This window comes from Andrographis paniculata, unplaced genomic scaffold (assembly GCF_009805555.1).
Source record: "Andrographis paniculata isolate CXL003 unplaced genomic scaffold, ASM980555v1 Contig78END, whole genome shotgun sequence".
NCBI classification, from domain to species: Eukaryota; Viridiplantae; Streptophyta; class Magnoliopsida; order Lamiales; family Acanthaceae; genus Andrographis; species Andrographis paniculata.
This window is the reverse complement of record NW_026137615.1, coordinates 2,952,057-2,971,178: the sequence shown is the minus strand read 5'-3', so window position 1 is coordinate 2,971,178 and position 19,122 is coordinate 2,952,057. Positions and strand designations below refer to the sequence as shown.

Sequence of the window (19,122 nt, the reverse complement as noted above, 5' to 3'; positions counted from 1 at the left end):
TTTTTTAAAAAATACATATTTATATTTTTAAATATATATATAACATCATATCTAATATTTATCTATAAGACATATTAAATACTTTAATTATTTTTTATTCAATTTTTTACTATTTTAAAATTGCAAAAATTTTTAAACTTTTATCAAAAAAAAATAAAACTATAGTAACTGGGATATATTTGAGTTTTTTTTTATATAAAAACTGTATTTAAGAAAGTTGTAAGGTTTTAAAAATTTAAATTAAATTGATCTGGTGTGAGTTATCATGAATGATTAAATTTTTTTAAAAAAAAAACTTGAATTTCCTTAAATTAATGTTATGCATTTATAATTATTAATAAATGCATTCAAATTATTATTTAAATCAAAATTAAAAGTTACATTTCAAAAGTAAAATTTTTTAAAAAATTAAATACATACAAATACTCAAATCTTTAAAATAAATAAACAACCCCATAATCAAATTATTGCCATTTATATATAGACTGTTTTTTTTCGATATACAAATCCTGTGATTTACTGTGAAATAATATATTATTATTATTTTATAAAATATCACGTGCAACTAAGTATTTAAATATAAAATACAAATACTAACTTCATTTTATTGGACAGTAAATTTAATTAAAAAAAATAAAAATGACAATATAAAAACTAGACATTGCACGCGATAAATTATAAGAAATTATTCGATATTATTATAGAAAATATATTATTTATATTAATATAATACAAATACATTATAAAAACTAAAAGCACGTGAAATACTCTACATAGCAGAAGATATTTCTATAAAATATATATTTTAAATATGAACAAATAGCATACCTGAAGTAATGATAAATACTACTTCCTTCCTTACATAAATATAGTTTTAATTGAGTTGGGTACGAGATTTAAGGAATATTAATATTATATTGGTAGTCAGTAAAAAAGTATGAATAAAAGACTTTTTTGCCCTTGTAAGTGTATTAGTGTAATAAAAAAAAAAATAGAAGTAGTTTTATGGTGATATGGTTATTTATGAAAATAAGACTATTGATCTGAGATGAAGTAAATAAGAGTATTGTATTAGAACGGAGGAGTATCTAATTTTTTAATATGTTCTTTTTTGAAAAATCAGGTGCTTATTTTCCTAAATCAGCAATGTAACCTAACTAAAAAAATTATTACAAATAATTTAGGCTATGGTAATTTAAATACATATTTAATAAATTTTGATATTCTCTCCGTCTTAATTCAATATATGTTTTTTTTTTATTATTGTAAAATATTCTTCAGTTACGGGATTAAAATAATAAAAAATTTTAGTTATGAGACCAAAAAAAAATATATTATATATAACAAAAAATAAAACAAAATTTTAGACAAAATCAGAAAGGTATACGGCCGTATAGAATTAAACATGGCCATATAATAACATGACTATGTATAATTTTACACAGCCGTATGAGAACATATCTGTGTATAATTGGACATAGCAGTGTAGTTTCTAGGTCAACTGTCACGTCAACCCAGTTTCGTCCACGACAGCAATTTTCATCAGTTTTGAAACGGTGAACCAAAATTGATTAAAATTGTTTATAATGAGACCAAAATTGATGAATTTTTTTATATTGAGACCAAAATTGATAAGTTTTTTATATTGAGGCCAAAATTGATAAATTTTAATTATACTGGAACCAAAATTGATTTTTTTTTTTCTATTATTATACTCTCTCGTCCCACTTAATTTGGCAACTTTAGCTTAGGTACAGAGTTTTAGGTATTGAGTAATTAGTAAGTAATTAAAAAGTATATTAGTAAAATAATTATAATTTAATAAAAAATTATAAATTAAAATTAAGATAACTAAATAATTTAATTAAAAAAATTATAAATTATGAATTGTAAAATGTGATTAAAATGTATAGTTATAATTTTAAAAAATAAAATGATAAATTACGTGGAACAGACGGATATAGAAATATTAAACAAATTAAGTGAAACGAAATTAGTACTCCCTCCGTCCCATATCTATATATCAATTTGCTTTTTGCACGGAGTTTTAGAAATATTAGTATTATAAAGTATATATAAAAGTAAAAAGATTAAATTAACCCTATTAATATTGTATGATATAAAGGTAATGACATTTATCTAATATATTGTAAATTTGAAGGGTATTTGTAATGTTAGGTAGATAGTACAATTACTTGAAAAAAGAAGAAGTAATTGATACTCTATTATAGGACGGACCAAAATAAAAAAATAAATAGACTATTAAGGAACAGACGGAGTATTATTTTTTTAATTTAGTACAAAATTCAAAAATCATTGTCAGACGAAACGGGGATTATATAATAACGGATAAAGTGAATATTATTATTATTATTATTATATATTTTTAAAATAGTACAATTTTTTTATTATATATTTTTTTAAAAGTACATTGATTAAATTATTCGTATATCATGACAAAAAGGAGACAACCAACCACTTTTTGTCCAGATTTTGGCAGTTCATTCATTACACCAAAGTGGCCTTCACGAATTTGCAATATTCTACATCCAAATAAAAAAAATCTATTTTATTAATTGATATTATTATTATTATTATTATTATTTTATTTTACTTGTAATCATTATATTTATATATATATATTTTTATAATTAGATTCTATCCAGCTTCAATAAATTAAACCAAATTTATTAAAATTCATAAATTAAATAATACTCACACTACAACAACTTATCCCAATGATTATGCAACAATTGAAAAACAATTAAAAAGAATATAAACATAATCGAACCTTGACCATTTTGTTACTAAATTTTATATATTAAATAAACTCACATCTGTCATTCTATTTAATAAAATGATAATAAGAATAATGATTTCTTTTGTCACTGTCACATATTCGATTGCATAGTTTTATTTAATTTTTTATATAAATAGTTTATATATATATTTATTTAAATAATGACTGAGATTCCTAAGTCAAAGGATCATTCCTCACCAAAAATAATTAAATTATTGGCCAAAAATCTTCCAATGACTAAAATAAATAAATAAATTTTCAATGGATAAGATAGTTTGTAACACCAAGACAACATTCAAACGCGTAGTTCAATTTTCTACGTATGCATTTTACTTTATACAATAATTTTCTTAATTTTTATTATTTTTTTTTATACTAAAAATTTAAAAAAAAAAATTATTTTATAGTGTATAATAATTTGCCTAGAATGTAAATGTACGACTCTGTTTATCTAGTTCGATTGTAAGAAACTACTCTAAGGATACCAATCCAGGCTAGACAGCTCAGCATATGTTATAAGAGTGACCACGATATGTTATACATATTTCAGCATATGTTATATTATAAGATAGCATATGATGAGTTATAATATAATATTCACTTTGTCTATTTCTAAGAGTCGCATATACTTTTTGTATAATTTTACTTAACATTAAAAATATCTTTATATTTGTATAAATTTTTTGTACAAACGTCATTCCATTAGTATTATAAGACACTAGTTGAAATATTTTTATAATTTCTACTAATTTGTATTACATTTTGATATAATAATTAATATTCAAATATCAACACACAAAAAGTAAATGAGGTAGTATATATTGTATTATAAATATATTGAGATATATATAAGTATATTATGTTCATCCATATAGTATATGTTGACTTGGTCAAATCAAAACCATATTAACTTGATCAGATAAATTTTACCCCTAAAAATGACAAGTTACTAAATAATAATGATATTTTTATAATACTTCATCCGACAACTCACAATATATGTATATGTATTTATTTTGAATTGTCAAATTACAAAATAATTATTTTAAAAATATTTCATTTTTTTTCTATAAAAATATATATTTTACCATTATATATTATTTCCTTTACACAAAAAAATAATGACAACATTGTCTTTATACTTCCCTTGTTCCAAAAGAGTTGTTTTATTTTTCCATTTTCATCTATAAAAAATAATTGTCTTATTTCCTTATTTAATAACCGTGCTTCTCAATTTACAACAAAATTATTCTTACTTTTCTGCAACTGCCCTCTAATTATTATTTTAACCTACTTTTTAAAACCTTTCAAAAAGTAAGAGTAATTTAGCCTTTTACGTTATACTTTATACTCACACATTAAATACTATTATTCTTTAATTTTAGTGCCGACTCCCAACAAGACATCTTTTATAGGTCGGATGGAGTATTACTTTTAACTATTTACTAGAATTAAAATAACCCCGTTATCCCATAAAAAGAATATTATTTTTTATTTTCCTTTGTCCTAAAACAGGAATTATGTTTAATAGTTTAGTAATTGTATTACTTACTTAACATAATAAATATTTATATAATTCACAATATAATATTACACAAATATCATTATTTTTATATTATACAATACTAATATGATATTTTTGTCTATTATACTACCAACTAATATTATAATATAAATATTAAAAAATCTACATAAAGAAAGCAAATAATACTCTTATTCTGGAGTAGGGGAAAATACTATTATTTTTTAAACTCAGCCTTATAAAGTAAATACCATACTTTCAAATTGGAAGAAAATAATAATGCCTAAATTACAAGAATTATTTTTTTTTTAAAAGATTAGTGAGCAAGTATAACTAAAAAAAACTAAGTTAAAACAAATTAAAATAAAAAATAAATACATTTAATTCCGTACATAAATGTATATATATTGTCACTTCATACTAAATAATTATACTGTTGGAAAATGTATATATCATCGAGATCTATAGTAAAATTTCAGGTAGGTTAGCAGCAAGGTGAATTGATAAGTACCATTCCTTATGAAATTTATTACACAGTTTCTGGAACCTGACTCTGTCTGTGTCTGTGTCTTGTCTGAGTGCACTGTGTAATACTAATCATCAAAACCACAACAATAAATAGCCAATACAAAAAATAAAAATAAAAAAATTATGTCGTTTAAATTTATTTTTATTTTTATTATCATTTAAATTTACTTTTACTTTTTTTAATAAAAAAATATACTGCCTCAGTTCAATTAAAAATTATATATATTTTTATTTTGAAATATTCAATTATAAAATAAATATTTTATTATTTTTTTATAAATATTTTTATTTTATATCACATCTTTACTATCCTGTTACCCTCAAAAAAAACATTAACAGATCAAAGTAATAATTAAAAAATCGAAACAATAAATAGCCAATACGCCCCCGTAGGAAACCCCCACCCACCTGCACGTGCCAATCACATCACCTAAAACGTTCGTAGCTATAGCGACAGATCCCGCACTTTTCAAAACACCACCACGTTACGACGTCGTCTGGTGCTGATTTTACTTTTATGCCCTTCTCTTCCCACACGTGTATATATGTTTTTACATTATATATTTTTATTTTTATTTTTATTTTATATATATATACATGGAAGAGTTATATAGCCGAAGAAATTCTGAAGCGCCAACTACTCTGCGTAGGCTCGACTGGGCAGATCAGTGCGCGTTGAAATTGTGTGGCGGATGCAGAGATGTGTTCGGTTGAGAGGTGCCTCTTTTGATATGCAGGGACGAGGCGTGTGACGACGATCCTGTAGAGCGTTGATTTGCATTGCAATTTTGGTTTTTTGGTTTTTTTTGTTTTGTCTTTGGTTTAATTTTTTGAATTTATCGCGATTGATTGGGAGGAAGTTGTTTTTTGGTTTGGAGGTTGTTAATTGTTCGGCGATTGTGATGAGGTCGTCGTCGTTCGGTAGCGGTTCGTCGAGGAACAGCCTCCGTTCGATGGAATTGCAGGAGGAGTCGCCGAGGTATGGAGGAGTTGGAATTGGAGGTGCAATGCTTCCGGTTTACCTTAATGATTTGAGGAGGAATATTAATGGCGGTGGAGAAGAGATGGTGGAAGTCACTCTCGAGCTCGACGAGGATGATTCCGTCGTCCTGTGCAGCGTCGCTCCGGCGAACGGTGCGCAGAATAACGCGACAGAAGAAGAAGCGACGAATAGTTTCCTTGCTCGGAGCGCGTCGGCGGCGTCGAGGCTACGGAGGATGTTCTCGTGGCGGCGGACTCCGTCGGAGAGGACGTCGACGTCGGACGCGGAGGAGCAGCACCAGGCGGCGGTGGTTTCCGCACGTGAGATGATGAAGATGAAGGCGAAGATGATGAGAACCAAATCGAGCGCGCAGAGAGCGCTCGGCGGGCTGCGATTCATCAGCCGAAGCACCGGCGGAGATTCGGAGCCCGACCCGAACCTGCTCTGGAAACAAGTCGAAGCTCGGTTCGACGTCCTCTCCAAAGATGGCTTGCTTTCCAAGCAAGACTTCGGCGAATGCATAGGTACAAAAAGAAACAAATCACCAAACCAAAAAATCACACACGCACATCCTTTCCCTTTCACCAACATTTCTCCAATTCATCATCCGTAAAACGACAGTAAACGGTGAATGTTTTCTTCAATTCGATTCACATATCAATTTTACTCAAACATTAATTTCCGCTTTGATTTCAGGAATGGGAGATTCCAAGGAGTTTGCGGTGGGCGTTTTCAACGCTCTGGCGCGGCGGCGGAGGCAGAAATCAACCAAAATTACCAAGGCGGAGCTGCGTGATTTTTGGCTTCAAATATCCGATAACAGTTTCGACGCTCGTCTCCAAATTTTCTTCGACATGTTAGCATCAGAAACTCTCTTTTTTTCTGTTATGCATAGGGCTTCGTTACAAAGGAATATTTACTTGGTCGGTCCCGGGACCAACGTCTAGAGAGGCAATCGACACCATTAATTTGGATCCCCACAAGCATTCAATAGTGCGGAATGTCTCAATTCCCTGGTCCCGGACTGGCCAGCAAGTATACGTATTTTGGTTAAATTTACTTTTAACCCCTAAGCTTTTGAATTATTCATCCTGCCGCCACTTTTAGTCTAAAGGTTAATTCCATCATTTTCATCGGTATTAAATGTGCACGAAATCACTGCCCAATGTTAGTGTATAGTGCGAACTTTGTTGCCAATTCGATTCTTTTATCTACTTTGCAATTTTAGGGAAAAGTTATATACTGTTCTCCCTTACTTGGATAAAGATGAGTTTAATTTGTGAATACTGAAATCATATATAGTCACCATACCCAAATGGAAGCAGAAGTTGCTTTTATCTTTATTTAATTCCTATTTACAAACCCTAGCTAAAGTGGGTTCCATTTCATAATTTATGAGATATTTTTGTTAATTATGAATTAATTGTCTAATTTTGCAGGGCGGATGTTAATGGAGATGGGAAAATTACAAGAGATGAAGTACAAGAGGTAACGCTATCCTTGGTGACCATTTCCTAGAGATGAAAAGAAATTAGGTTAAACAAGATTCTATCGAATCAACTTGTTGGTACAATTATTATAGGGTTTTTGTTTTTGTAGGAAATAGAAATAGTAGAAAATTTTGGAAATTTTAAAAACACCCTGAAATTATTGGGCCGAAATTTAATATTTTATTTTCAATGGAGTAGTTTTATTTATTTATTTTCATTAATCATCATGTTACCTTGCTTGCATAAATTTTATAGGGCGGGATACAAAAATGACCATTACGTCGTTAATCAACACGTATTGATTAAATCATGTCTTTTATCTTTCTTACCTAATTAGAATTAGACAAAGGGCATCGCCCTTTGCACTTCTGTTTATGCTTTTACTGCTTTCTTCAGTATCAAGCAATATATTTGATACGAAATAAAATAATAATAAATTTTTTAGATGTTTTTATTTTAAATAAAATATTTAGTAGTATATTTTTTAGGATAAAACAATTTGGACGGTCACTGTAACCAGTACAATTATTTAGTTGTTTTTTAGCAAGACTTTGGAAGGAACATGACACAAAACGACGTGCCTTTGTTTCTCTTTTCTCAGGATTCTCTAATGTAGTTTGCAATGTTTTGACCTCAACAGCTAATAATGCTGAGTGCTTCTGCTAATAAGCTGTCCAATTTGAAAGAACGTGCCACGGATTATGCCAATTTAATAATGGAAGAGCTTGACCCTGACCACCTCGGCTACATTGAGGTACCAATCATTACATGCCAATTTACTCTTATTTCTGTTCCCTGCTACTGCTAGAATTCCTGGTAAGAAATTAATATTTGAAAATTGTATAATAATATCGTACCGAAATTTCAATATAATAACTTTGGCATATATATATATATGTATATATATGATACCCTTCTATAATTGTTGGACAGCCAATTCTCAGCATTAGGGAAATATGAACCCAATCAAGAAAACAGTCTGTTCCTTGAAATAAACTTCTTGATGCTAGAAATAATTAATTGTTGGAATGTTTGGAAGGGAAATTGATTTTTAATATAATATATAAAAACATTTAATTTGGGTTTTTTTTGGAAAGATGTAAAAAACAAAGAGTAGAAATCTTCGAAATCCTCTAACAAAGATGCAACTAAACTGTCCCTGAATTGTAGCTATGGCAGTTGGAAGCACTTCTTCTGCAGAGGGACAATTACATGAACTACAGCAGACCTCTAAGCGCAGTAAGTGTAGGATGGAGCCAGAATTTGAGCACCATTTTGGTGAACAAAGTAGGGTCCTTCCTGTTCGACAATTGGCAGAGAGGCTGGATACTGCTGACATGGTTTCTAGCCATGGCTGCCCTTTTCACCTGGAAGTTCCTCCAGTACAGGAATCTCCCGGCATTCCACGTCATGGGTTACTGCTTAACAACAGCCAAAGGTGCCGCCGAGACTCTCAAACTCAACATGGCCTTAATTCTCCTCCCTGTCTGCCGCAACATCCTGACGCTGCTGAGATCCACAAGAGCCAGGCTACTCATCCCTTTCGACGACAACATTAACTTCCACAAGGTAAGAATACATTTGAGGGATGAATTTTATTTCCATGTCATTACTTGCTTGATCTGATTCAATTCGATTCGATTCATTTCATTTCGATCACGTATTGTAGAGAAAAGAGTTCCATTTCCATGTCATTAGTTGCTTGAGCTGATTCGATTCGATTCAATTTGATCCCATGTTGTAGAGGAAGAATTCCATTTCCATGTCATTAGTTGCTTGAGCTAATTCGATTCGATTCAATTTGATAGGTATAGGAAAGAATTTCATTTCCATGTCATTAGTTGCTTGAGCTAATTCAATTCGATCGGTATAGGAAAGAATTTCATTTCCATGTCATTAGTTGTTTGATCTGATTCGATTCGATTCAATTCGATTCTGTCTTGCAGGTTATTGCCTGTGCTATTGCCGTTGGAGTAGTGATCCATTCTGGGAGCCATTTAGCGTGCGACTTCCCGCGCGTGGTGCAATCATCGCCAGATAATTTCAAACTAATTGCTTCTGACTTCAACAACAAACAACCGACGTATACCAGCCTCTTAAACAGCGTCGTCACCACCACCGGGATCGCCATTGTCGTGCTGATGATGATCGCCTTCACTCTCGCGACCCGAAGCTTCCGTAAAAATGGAGTGAAGCTGCCGCCGCCGTTGAACAGACTCACCGGCTTCAATGCATTCTGGTACTCCCATCACCTCCTTGCCCTCGCCTACATTTTGCTCGTCGTCCATGGCACGTTCTTGCTCCTTGTTCACCAATGGTACAAGAAAACGGTACGTCGATAACTCGCTCCCGACTAAAAATGTCAAATTTTAGCCAATACTAACAACCTGTTCTTGGCTATGGCAGACATGGATGTACATTTCAGCTCCTCTGCTTCTCTATGTAGCAGAAAGATGTCTAAGAACTCGAAGGTCAGAACATTATGCAGTTAAGATATTGAAGGTAAAACAGTAACCTCAAATTCACCGTACAGATGAAAAATTGATAACTTTTAACTGCAGCCATAGCCGAAATAGCTTCACAAAGTGTGTAATTTTCGTCGATTTTCGCAGGTTGCCGTGCTCCCGGGAGGCGTCTTCAGCCTGGTAATGGCGAAGCCGAATGGATTCAAGTATAAAAGCGGGCAGTACGTCTTTCTGCAATGTCCCGCGATCTCCTCATTCGAATGGTGAGCGCAAACATCGACAGATTCTCGATTCACATTTTCGCGCGCTAATCCAACAGCATGTTTTCGCCAGGCATCCGTTCTCGCTCACTTCCGCGCCGGGTGATGATTATCTGAGCGTTCATATCCGCACGGTCGGGGATTGGACGCAAGAACTCAAGCGAGTATTCACCGAAGACAATAGCTCGACTTGCGTTATCGGACGAGCTAAATTCGGCGCGCTCGGAAATGTTCAACAAACTGGGTATACATACATACATACATATATATAATATATATAGATCGTCGTTTTACATTCGTCGAAACTTTCACGTTTCCTAAGCCTTTACCAATCTTGCAGCCTGCCTAAACTGCTCGTCGACGGACCGTACGGAGCGCCGGCGCAAGACTACCAAAACTACGACGTATTACTCCTCGTAGGGCTCGGGATTGGGGCGACGCCTTTCATAAGCATCCTTAAAGATCTGCTAAACAATACAAAACCAGACGACCAAATGGTATGTTTGTAATTTATATACAGTTTTAAATCAGTTTTGTGATTTAACGGTGTAGCTGTTGCGATACCTTAGGACTTGAACACCGAAACGAGCCACTCCGACGACAGCTCGAACAGCGTTAGCTCTTCGTGGGAGACGCTGAGCGGGAAGAAGAAGTCGCAAAAGATAAGAAACGCGCATTTCTATTGGGTGACGAGGGAGCCGGGATCGTTCGAATGGTTCAAAGGCGTGATGAACGAAACCGCCGAAATGGATCACAAGGTACACACTTACTACATTACTTACTTACCTACATTACTTATTACTCGAAAGTTCGAAACATTCAATTTCGCGCGCGCGATTTTAAAACCGAATAGGGCCAAATCGAGATGCACAATTATCTAACGAGCGTTTACGAAGAGGGCGACGCAAGATCAACTCTCATCACGATGGTTCAAGCGCTAAACCACGCTAAGCACGGCGTCGACATCCTATCCGGCACCCGAGTAAGTAATATTCCCTCCAACCAAACAAATATACATTCTACTACAAATACTTTACGACATTTTTGCATTCTTTGGCGCATTTATTAGGTTCGGACACACTTCGCGCGGCCAGATTGGCGCGAAGTGTTCAACAAAGTAGCTGCAAAGCACCCGTGCTCGACAGTAGGTAAAATAAAATTAAAAAAGAAAAAAGAAAAAGTGTATAGAAACGATCGAATCCCCAAAACCTTCGTCGAGACTCCTAACGTAACTTTGTTTTTCTTTTTGACACGATGTTTAAGGTGTTTTTTACTGCGGAATGCCAAACTTAGCGAAGGAGCTTAAGAAGCTCTCGCAAGAACTTACTTACAAGACGTCGACAAGATTCGAGTTTCATAAGGAATACTTTTGAATCGGAGAAATCGATCGATTCGGCTACGACTACATGTACAAGAGGAAATATACACACATATATATATGTATGCATTTTTAGGATGTAGCATCGTTTCTTCCTTGAAGAAGATGTAAGTATACAAAAAAATATATATATATACACACACGTATAGTATATATATAGGTGTGTTATGGAATGTAGATTTGCTTGGAAAATACAGCAGCAGGGGAAGGAGATGGAGGGTGTGATTTAGTAACAAGAACAAGAACAGAAAACAATGAGAAAACAGGTACATTCATTTGTTCATTTTATTTGATTCTTGTTAACTTAATTAATTTCATACCAATAAATGTTGAGCCCTAGTATGTTCTCTTGGAGTTTTGCTTTATTTTTATTATTTTGGCTTTCGGTTTGGATATAAATGTTTTTGTGAAAAAAACATATATTTCTATTTTTATATATAGAATTAAATCAAACCTATGAAAACGTGCTTAGGAAAGTTCTATTTTGAAACAAGGTTAATAAATGTTGTTTTATATGTTTGCTGTGTTCTCCCGCACCATTTTTAAATTGCGATATATAATAATAACAAAAACAAAATATTTTATACAAAAATTAATTTATACAAACAAATACTCCCTGCTCTCTAAGAGTCATATTTATATTTTACGTCATTATATAATTTTTTTTACAAATGTCTTTTTAATTAAAATATTTTTATAATTTTTTCTTAATTTGAAATGCGTTTTAATATAATAATTAATATTCAAAAAACAACATGCAAAAATATGAATATAATACTTAAATTTCAATTTAAATTTTTACTATTTCAAATTCCAATCCTAAACCATCGAATTAGTTTCACACTATTCTCCATTTTTTTCGACAAAAAAAAATATCAAATTAAATATTTTTTATTATTATTATTTAAAGCATTACGTCTACCATATCCAAAGACTCAAATCTAAATCAAACCACCCCATCCTTTTATTCCATAAAATCAATACCTAGAGACCTTACAATTTATTTTTAAAATCTCCATACATACTTTATTTCATGATATTTCGATAAATAGAAATAAATCGAACAATGCATACATTCATATATAGTTCATTAATCATCCCCCCGTGGATTTATTTTACTCGTCGCCTTCATCTTGGCAATAGTCTCGGGCATTATAAGGGCTAAAGGCCTCGGCAACCCACATTTTTTTCCTCCACGACGCCCACCCCATTTCCTCGCAAATTTCGTCGCTATGATTGATGCTAAAAGTGGAAATGCAACTCCTCTTGTAGAATCTTGTCGTCTTCTTCATGATTTCCATTTCTTGCCCTATTTGGTCGAGCATTTTCTCCACGCTCGGAAGCTTGAAGCGACCCTCCACTAGCCGGGACAACCATTTGCACCGTATCTCGGCTGTGTGGAGGTTCGACACGCTCTCGATGTAGCCCACAAACGCCATGTTTGGAATGAACGGATTGATTGTACCCCTACATATGTTCGAAATTTTAGAATGTAAGATGATCTTATGTCGTAATATGTAAGAGCTTTTAGGTGATATTATCATTTAATATTGTATCATAATTTTTTGTAAGAATATATTGTTTCTTCCTTCAAAGCATTACATTCAAATTATGGCCCATGTTAGTATATACATACGTATACATAAATTTTGCTAAGAATTTAGATAGATTAAATTTTTATTCGACTAGTATATTATGTTACTACATCTACATAAATTTTCCACTAATATGTATGGCTTCTTATTTGGGAATTTTGGATAATATTAAAATGTTGAAGCTTTTATATAATATTTTGTAAAAAAGAATGAGCATTTGATGCAATATTTTAAAAAAAAAATGGTCGCAGATAAACATCGAGGTAATTTTTAAGTGTATGTAAATAGAATTATAATGAATAATCAATAGAATTATTTGTTTGAAGGATTTTGCTAGATTTTCACTATTTATAAAAAAAAATTATTCAAAAATATCAAATCAAATACATATTTTTAATTTTTTATATTATATTAAAAATCAACTTTATATTCAAAATATCACATAAATACTTATTTATATCACATCGTACTACTATTTCAATTTAATTTTTTTACTAATTAAATATTAATCCAAAATCCAAACCCCCGAACAAAGACACTTACTTTACTTGATTGTTTTGTTTGAATAATAGGTTATATATGTAATGTTTTATGAGATTAAAGATAACATATTTTTATAAAATTATAAAGACTGCATAGTAAAAAATAAAATAAAATAAAAAAATCGACAAATAAGTAGATCGAATCTACAATTTCAAAATATTTGGTGTCAAATAACACGACTTGTATCATTATTATTTTGTAACAATATATACCTGTATAAGGGCATCATACCAGAAGGAAATTCGAGTAGACTTCGAAAGGGGTCCGGAATGATTGACCGGAGCTTATGTTTTCCATCAAAACCGGTGGCAAAAATTACGACGTCGGCGTCCAATTTGGACCCGTCGTCGAACTCAACCCCTCCCTCCCAAAACCACCAATTTGAAGCTCTCTTGAAGGCAATTTTCCCCTTATCGACTTCCCGGAAAAAATTCTCCGGCAATATTGCCATTTGGCACGATGCATAGTCTTCTTCAAACGGGTGGTCGGGTTTTAGTCCGTACTTTTTTAATGGAAGCTTCCATGTTAAGTACGACTCTATCATCTTCGATGTTGCTTTTCTCTGTATCATTGAATCATAATTGTATTACGAAATATTTATCAGTAAGAAAGATGAATTTTTTTTTTAAAATCAATTTCTAAGTTTGATTTTTTTTTTATAAAAAAAAGACTTAAATAGTGTGTTGAATATAATATATTATGCGATGAAAAATAAAATTCATCTACGGGAAATTGAGGCCGTTCTATATAAAAAATAGAAATTAAAAATAATAATATTTTATTGATTAGTGGAGATGTGTAAATAGTTTTGTCATTTTTACTTTTTGTACTTTATGTTTAAACTAATTGTACATAAAAGTTAAAAAAGTAATTTTGATATTATTGTATGATTATTTTTACTATAATAAAAAATAAATATCTTTGAGTGAAACGGATAAATATAATAATAATAATAATACTTTTAATTGAGATGGAATGAGTATAAAACTTCTTTTGCAAAAATTTTAATTGATATGTTCGAAACGAAAAATAAAAAATGATGTACAAGGTTCAGTACTCTTTAAATTTTTTCACACGATTTCTTCGATATTTTCTTGATTTTATATAATTACTATTTAAACTTAAACTCATAATTAAAATAAACGCGCCCAAAATATTTTAAATATAAATTATATAGCGCGGAAATAAAATTGAAAACTAACCATTGGGGTGAGGATGTGGCAAAGTAGAGTTCTTATTAAACCTTGGTTAGGTCTTCGATGAAGAAATTGTGAAAGCCTTGTCGAGTAAAATAGGTAAAATGGCAAACCCCATATCGAGTAATGTGGAACTGTCCAATGCAATGTTCTTACAACCATTGTACATCTTTCCCCTTTTTCGCCTGACATCCAAAACCCGAACATTCGATAATTTACAATTTTAAAATAATTCGTAAAGAAGTACAAAATAAAAATAAAAATTGAACATAAATATATTAGTGATCAAGATTTTATCTTCTTTTATTTGTTTCAATAATCGTTTAATGTAATATTTTGTAAGATAAAATAAACTATTTTTACAAGAAATAACAAAATAAAAAAGTTGTAAAAAAAAAAAAACACACACACACACACAAATAGTCATAAAATTCTACTATTACAACAATACCCTTATTGCATCCTCCCGTTAATAATAAAAAGAGAAGTTTATTACTCTTTTCGTTCTACTTAAATGCATATATTTTACTATTTTTATTTGTCGCATAATAATTTATATATATTTTTATTAATATAAAAATAGTTTAAATATTAATATCAAAATACTCTAAATTTTTACATAAATTACAAATATACTATTACGTACAAAAGAGAAATTTGTTAAAACATATTTACACATTCTATTTACCAATAAAATATTATTATTCTTTAATATAATATAAACTAAAATAATTGCATACTATCGGCTGGAACAGAAGAAATATCTAAGAAATCCCTCTACGAGACCAAAATTTTAGAATGTATTTGATTTTATGTTTTTTATGTTAAATTTTAAATTAAAGAGTACGATTTATTATCTTTTAAAATATATATAATTATAGAAAATCTAAAGATTGTATAGAAAAAAGAAAAAAAAATTAAAAGAGAACAGAGACCATCTATTACTCCCCCAGTCTCAAACATCGTCAAACATTTGACTTTGGCACAAAAAATTATATAGGTAGTATTAAATACGATAATTTAGAAATTAGATGATATAATAGACAGAAGTTTATATATATATATATATATATTTGAGTGATGTAATGAGATAAAATGGAAAGTAGAGATTAGTATATTAATTGCTTTTTATTTTAGAAATGTTGCAAGAGTTTGAAAGAGATCAAAAAAATATATTGTAGAGTATTTGGAACATAGGGAATATAATTACTACCTTGGTTGGCTTCGGCACATTCGACAGCCAAATCAATGGCGGATTTCTTGTAGCCGATCACGACGACCTTCTTGTCCCTCAACAATTGCGTCGACTCCTCGTTGCTCAGCTTGCAATAATCGACAGTGTGCATCACTCTTCCCTCGAAAATCTCAGGCCCTTTGTCGCGAGGAAATTTTGGGATCACCGGAATATCCCCATATTTTCCCGTGCAAATCACCACGAACTCGAATGCGAACCACTTCATCGTAAAAAAGTTACAAAAATTTTCGTCAAAATCTTGAATGATAATTTTATTATCATTTCAGTTGTTTATATGAAAAATAAGGGAACGATTATGGTATTGAATTGGAAAAATCAGCACTCGTAATATATAGAAACAACACAAAGTCTTATTATACACAACACATGTTATGTATAATAATGACAGGTGATGTTGTTTCATAATTATAGCGTGCAGTATAACAAAATGTGATGTGTTGAAATTAATTAGTATTTGTGTTGTATAAGACTATAGCATGTGTTGTATTTGTATTATATGAATACAGACTGTGTGTTGCCGGTAGTAACATTGGTATAAAATTCAGCACCATACCCGCCGCCAAAAAATAAATATTTATTTTTTATTTTTATATTATACTAAAAATTAATTTTACATTCAAAATATCACATAAACACCTGTTTATATCACATCATATAATCACAATTCAAAATCCAAACCCCCAAACAAACATCTAATGATTTGAAATATACATTTTGAATTAATATTTTAAGAAAATAAAATTTTAATATAATATTTTATCTAAAAAATATATTCTCTTTCTCAAAACAATTGAGACATTTGAGATCAGCACGAGAATTAAAAAAATATTATTATTATATTAATAGTGAATATAAAAGTATTTTTAAAAAACAAAAATGCCCCTATTTTATATAATTATTGTGAAAATATGAAGATAATTTTGTAAACAAATGTAGAACTCGTTATCAAAAATAAAAATAAAAATATTATTTTGAGACGGACAAAAATAACAAAATAAAATTTATTTTGAGACTAAATGAATATTTAATATAATTTTTTATAAAAGAATAATAATACAATAAATAGGCGCCCAAAAAAATTTGAATATAACACTCAAAAGATCAAACCTCGATTTCTTCCGACGAGCCGGTCCGCACGCCAACCTCCCAGACAGGGCGGCCCGGCAAGGCTTCCAGGTAGCTGTCGCCGGAGTCTCCGACAAACCGAAGCTCGACAACTTTCGATTGAAACCTAACAAATTTTAGGACATCGAAGCGCTCGGCGTAGCCATGAAGGTAGTCGAGAATGTCAGAGGACGACGGAAAATTACCGTCGTCTCTCTCCGGCCACGGAAAGTCGGAAAATTCGTAATCGGTGCGCGGCGTTTGCAGCTTCGTGGAGCGGTAGGAGCAGTGGCGCCACACGCCACCGATCGACGCGGCAGCCTCGAACACCACTGGACAGTGCTCTGCCAGCTGTTTGGCGGCGGCGATGCCGCTGACGCCGCCGCCGATTATCGCAATTTTCGAGGGGACAGCGGCCATTATAAAATATTATTATTTTTTAATTATTATTATTTTTTATATTTTTTGAATGAGGATGGGGGATGAAATAAAATTTGGGGTATTTATAGGGGAAGTTTTTGTAGATGGGTTGATTAAATTTAACGTATATTACTGGAAAAAAAATATAGATATATTTATATGTATGTATAGGTCACTTTTTTTTTTTTTTTTTATGATCAGTCAAATTGACAAGATTATTGGAATATATATTTTGGCCAATTGTTAGATTAGTTAAATGAGTTTAGAGTTTGAATGGGGAATTTGATAAAAGAAATGTTAAATTATATACAAAAATATTTTTGCTAATTTTATTTATTCAATAAGAATAAATAGACATGTTGGTAGCGGATGAAGAAAAAATAACGTACAAAGTAGTGTCGTAACAAAAATAGTAATCAATTTGGGAGAGAGACTGCTAGTTATTATTTATTTAAATAAAATTTATATTTTTATATTTTATAAAATATATATACCTATTATATATATTTTCATTTAAATTTAATTGTAATTTTAAAATAAATAATTTTTTTTATAATGTGGGAACTTTTATATTTTTATATTTTATAAAATATATAGCTCTATTATGTATATTTTCAATTAAATTTAACTTTAAAATAAATATTTATTTTTTTTATAACGTGTAACGCTACCCGAAAGCGTGTATAGGTAAATCCTTACGGGACTAAAATAAATATTTTTGATATATATACATATAGGGTGTGTTTGTTTGGACAATTGAATTTCAAATTGAAATTTGAATAGTAAAAATTTTAACTTGGAATAATAGATATTCATATCATGTTATGTAAAATTGATTTTTAATATAATATAAAAAAATAAAAAATAAGTATTTAATTTGATGTTTTTTTTTAAAAAAAATTAATGCGTTTTTAGTTTTAAATAAATTTATCTATTTTAAATATAATTAAAAAAAATATAAATTAATTAAATTAAATTCTTATAAATTTTACATATAGAACTACTCAAAACTTATTTATTTTCATTTCATTTCAATGAACATAGTGTTGAAACGTGACTTGAATTTAGCGGTCTATTCGATCCTAAACCAAAGCGAAAGGGTTGTTTCAATTGGCAGAGTTCCTTTTGGGCTTATTCTAATTAATAACAAATAGGCTTAGAGTTTAGGGTATTTTTGGGTGTTTATAAATAGACTGCTATGGTTCTTAGTCGGATGACATAATTGTAAATCTCTGAATCAGTATAATAAAATCTCTCCGGTTCCTGCCCGTGGACGTAGGTTGACACACCGTCACCGAACTACGTAAAACCTCTGTATTCTTTATTTGTTTTCTTTTTCGTTTTCTCACAACACATATATTTTTATTCAAACTTAAAATTTCTCACTTTTTATAAAATTTAACTTATGTTAATCATAAACATATATTTTATTTATTTGTATTATAACTTCTTATTTTTTTTAAATAATGTCCATATTATATACTATATTTATTGATATATAAAATTAAGAATATTTAAATACATATTTTTTTAAAAAAAAAAAATTAATCGTATATAATTTTTTATTAAAAAAAACATCAATAC

General features: G+C 30.4%; 2 protein-coding genes across 3 annotated transcripts; one reads left to right on the top strand and one right to left on the bottom strand.

The window, feature by feature from the left end:
• Window positions 1-5,490: 5,490 nt before the first annotated feature.
• LOC127239992 (respiratory burst oxidase homolog protein E) lies at window positions 5,491-11,737 on the top strand. Of its 2 annotated transcripts, XM_051258404.1 has the most exons (14): window positions 5,491-6,356; window positions 6,529-6,688; window positions 7,272-7,320; window positions 7,963-8,076; window positions 8,493-8,891; window positions 9,269-9,652; window positions 9,729-9,824; window positions 9,935-10,050; window positions 10,121-10,291; window positions 10,388-10,544; window positions 10,617-10,805; window positions 10,901-11,029; window positions 11,117-11,195; window positions 11,311-11,737. In XM_051258404.1, the coding sequence occupies exons 1-14, from the start codon at window positions 5,753-5,755 to the stop codon at window positions 11,418-11,420; spliced, it is 2,757 nt and encodes a 918-aa protein (XP_051114361.1). In that variant the 5' UTR covers window positions 5,491-5,752; the 3' UTR covers window positions 11,421-11,737. The 2 variants fall into 2 exon arrangements, with proteins under 2 accessions (XP_051114361.1, XP_051114362.1); XM_051258405.1 differs by lacking the exons at window positions 10,901-11,029; window positions 11,117-11,195; window positions 11,311-11,737 and having other exon boundaries at window positions 10,600-10,692.
• A 762-nt stretch (window positions 11,738-12,499) lies between these two features.
• On the bottom strand, window positions 12,500-17,594 carry LOC127239993 (probable flavin-containing monooxygenase 1). Its single transcript, XM_051258406.1, has 5 exons — window positions 17,122-17,594; window positions 15,973-16,213; window positions 14,766-14,944; window positions 13,776-14,125; window positions 12,500-12,892 (listed from the first exon to the last, which is right to left on the bottom strand). Exons 1-5 carry the CDS (start codon window positions 17,536-17,538, stop codon window positions 12,541-12,543), a joined length of 1,539 nt encoding a protein of 512 aa, XP_051114363.1. The 5' UTR covers window positions 17,539-17,594; the 3' UTR covers window positions 12,500-12,540.
• Window positions 17,595-19,122: the final 1,528 nt, after the last annotated feature.

Excerpts from the sequence above, each read along its gene's own strand:
- LOC127239992 (XM_051258404.1), top strand. The coding sequence starts at position 5,753 with ATGAGGTCGTCGTCGTTCGGTAGCGGTTCGTCGAGGAACAGCCTCCGT. Across the intron at positions 9,653-9,728 it reads ACCAATGGTACAAGAAAACG|ACATGGATGTACATTTCAGC; the intron begins GTACGTCGATAA and ends TGGCTATGGCAG. Across the intron at positions 9,825-9,934 it reads ATGCAGTTAAGATATTGAAG|GTTGCCGTGCTCCCGGGAGG; the intron begins GTAAAACAGTAA and ends CGATTTTCGCAG.
- LOC127239993 (XM_051258406.1), bottom strand. The coding sequence starts at position 17,538 with ATGGCCGCTGTCCCCTCGAAAATTGCGATAATCGGCGGCGGCGTCAGC. Across the intron at positions 14,126-14,765 it reads GCCACATCCTCACCCCAATG|AGAAAAGCAACATCGAAGAT; the intron begins GTTAGTTTTCAA and ends TCAATGATACAG. Across the intron at positions 12,893-13,775 it reads GGTATGATGCCCTTATACAG|GGGTACAATCAATCCGTTCA; the intron begins GTATATATTGTT and ends GAACATATGTAG.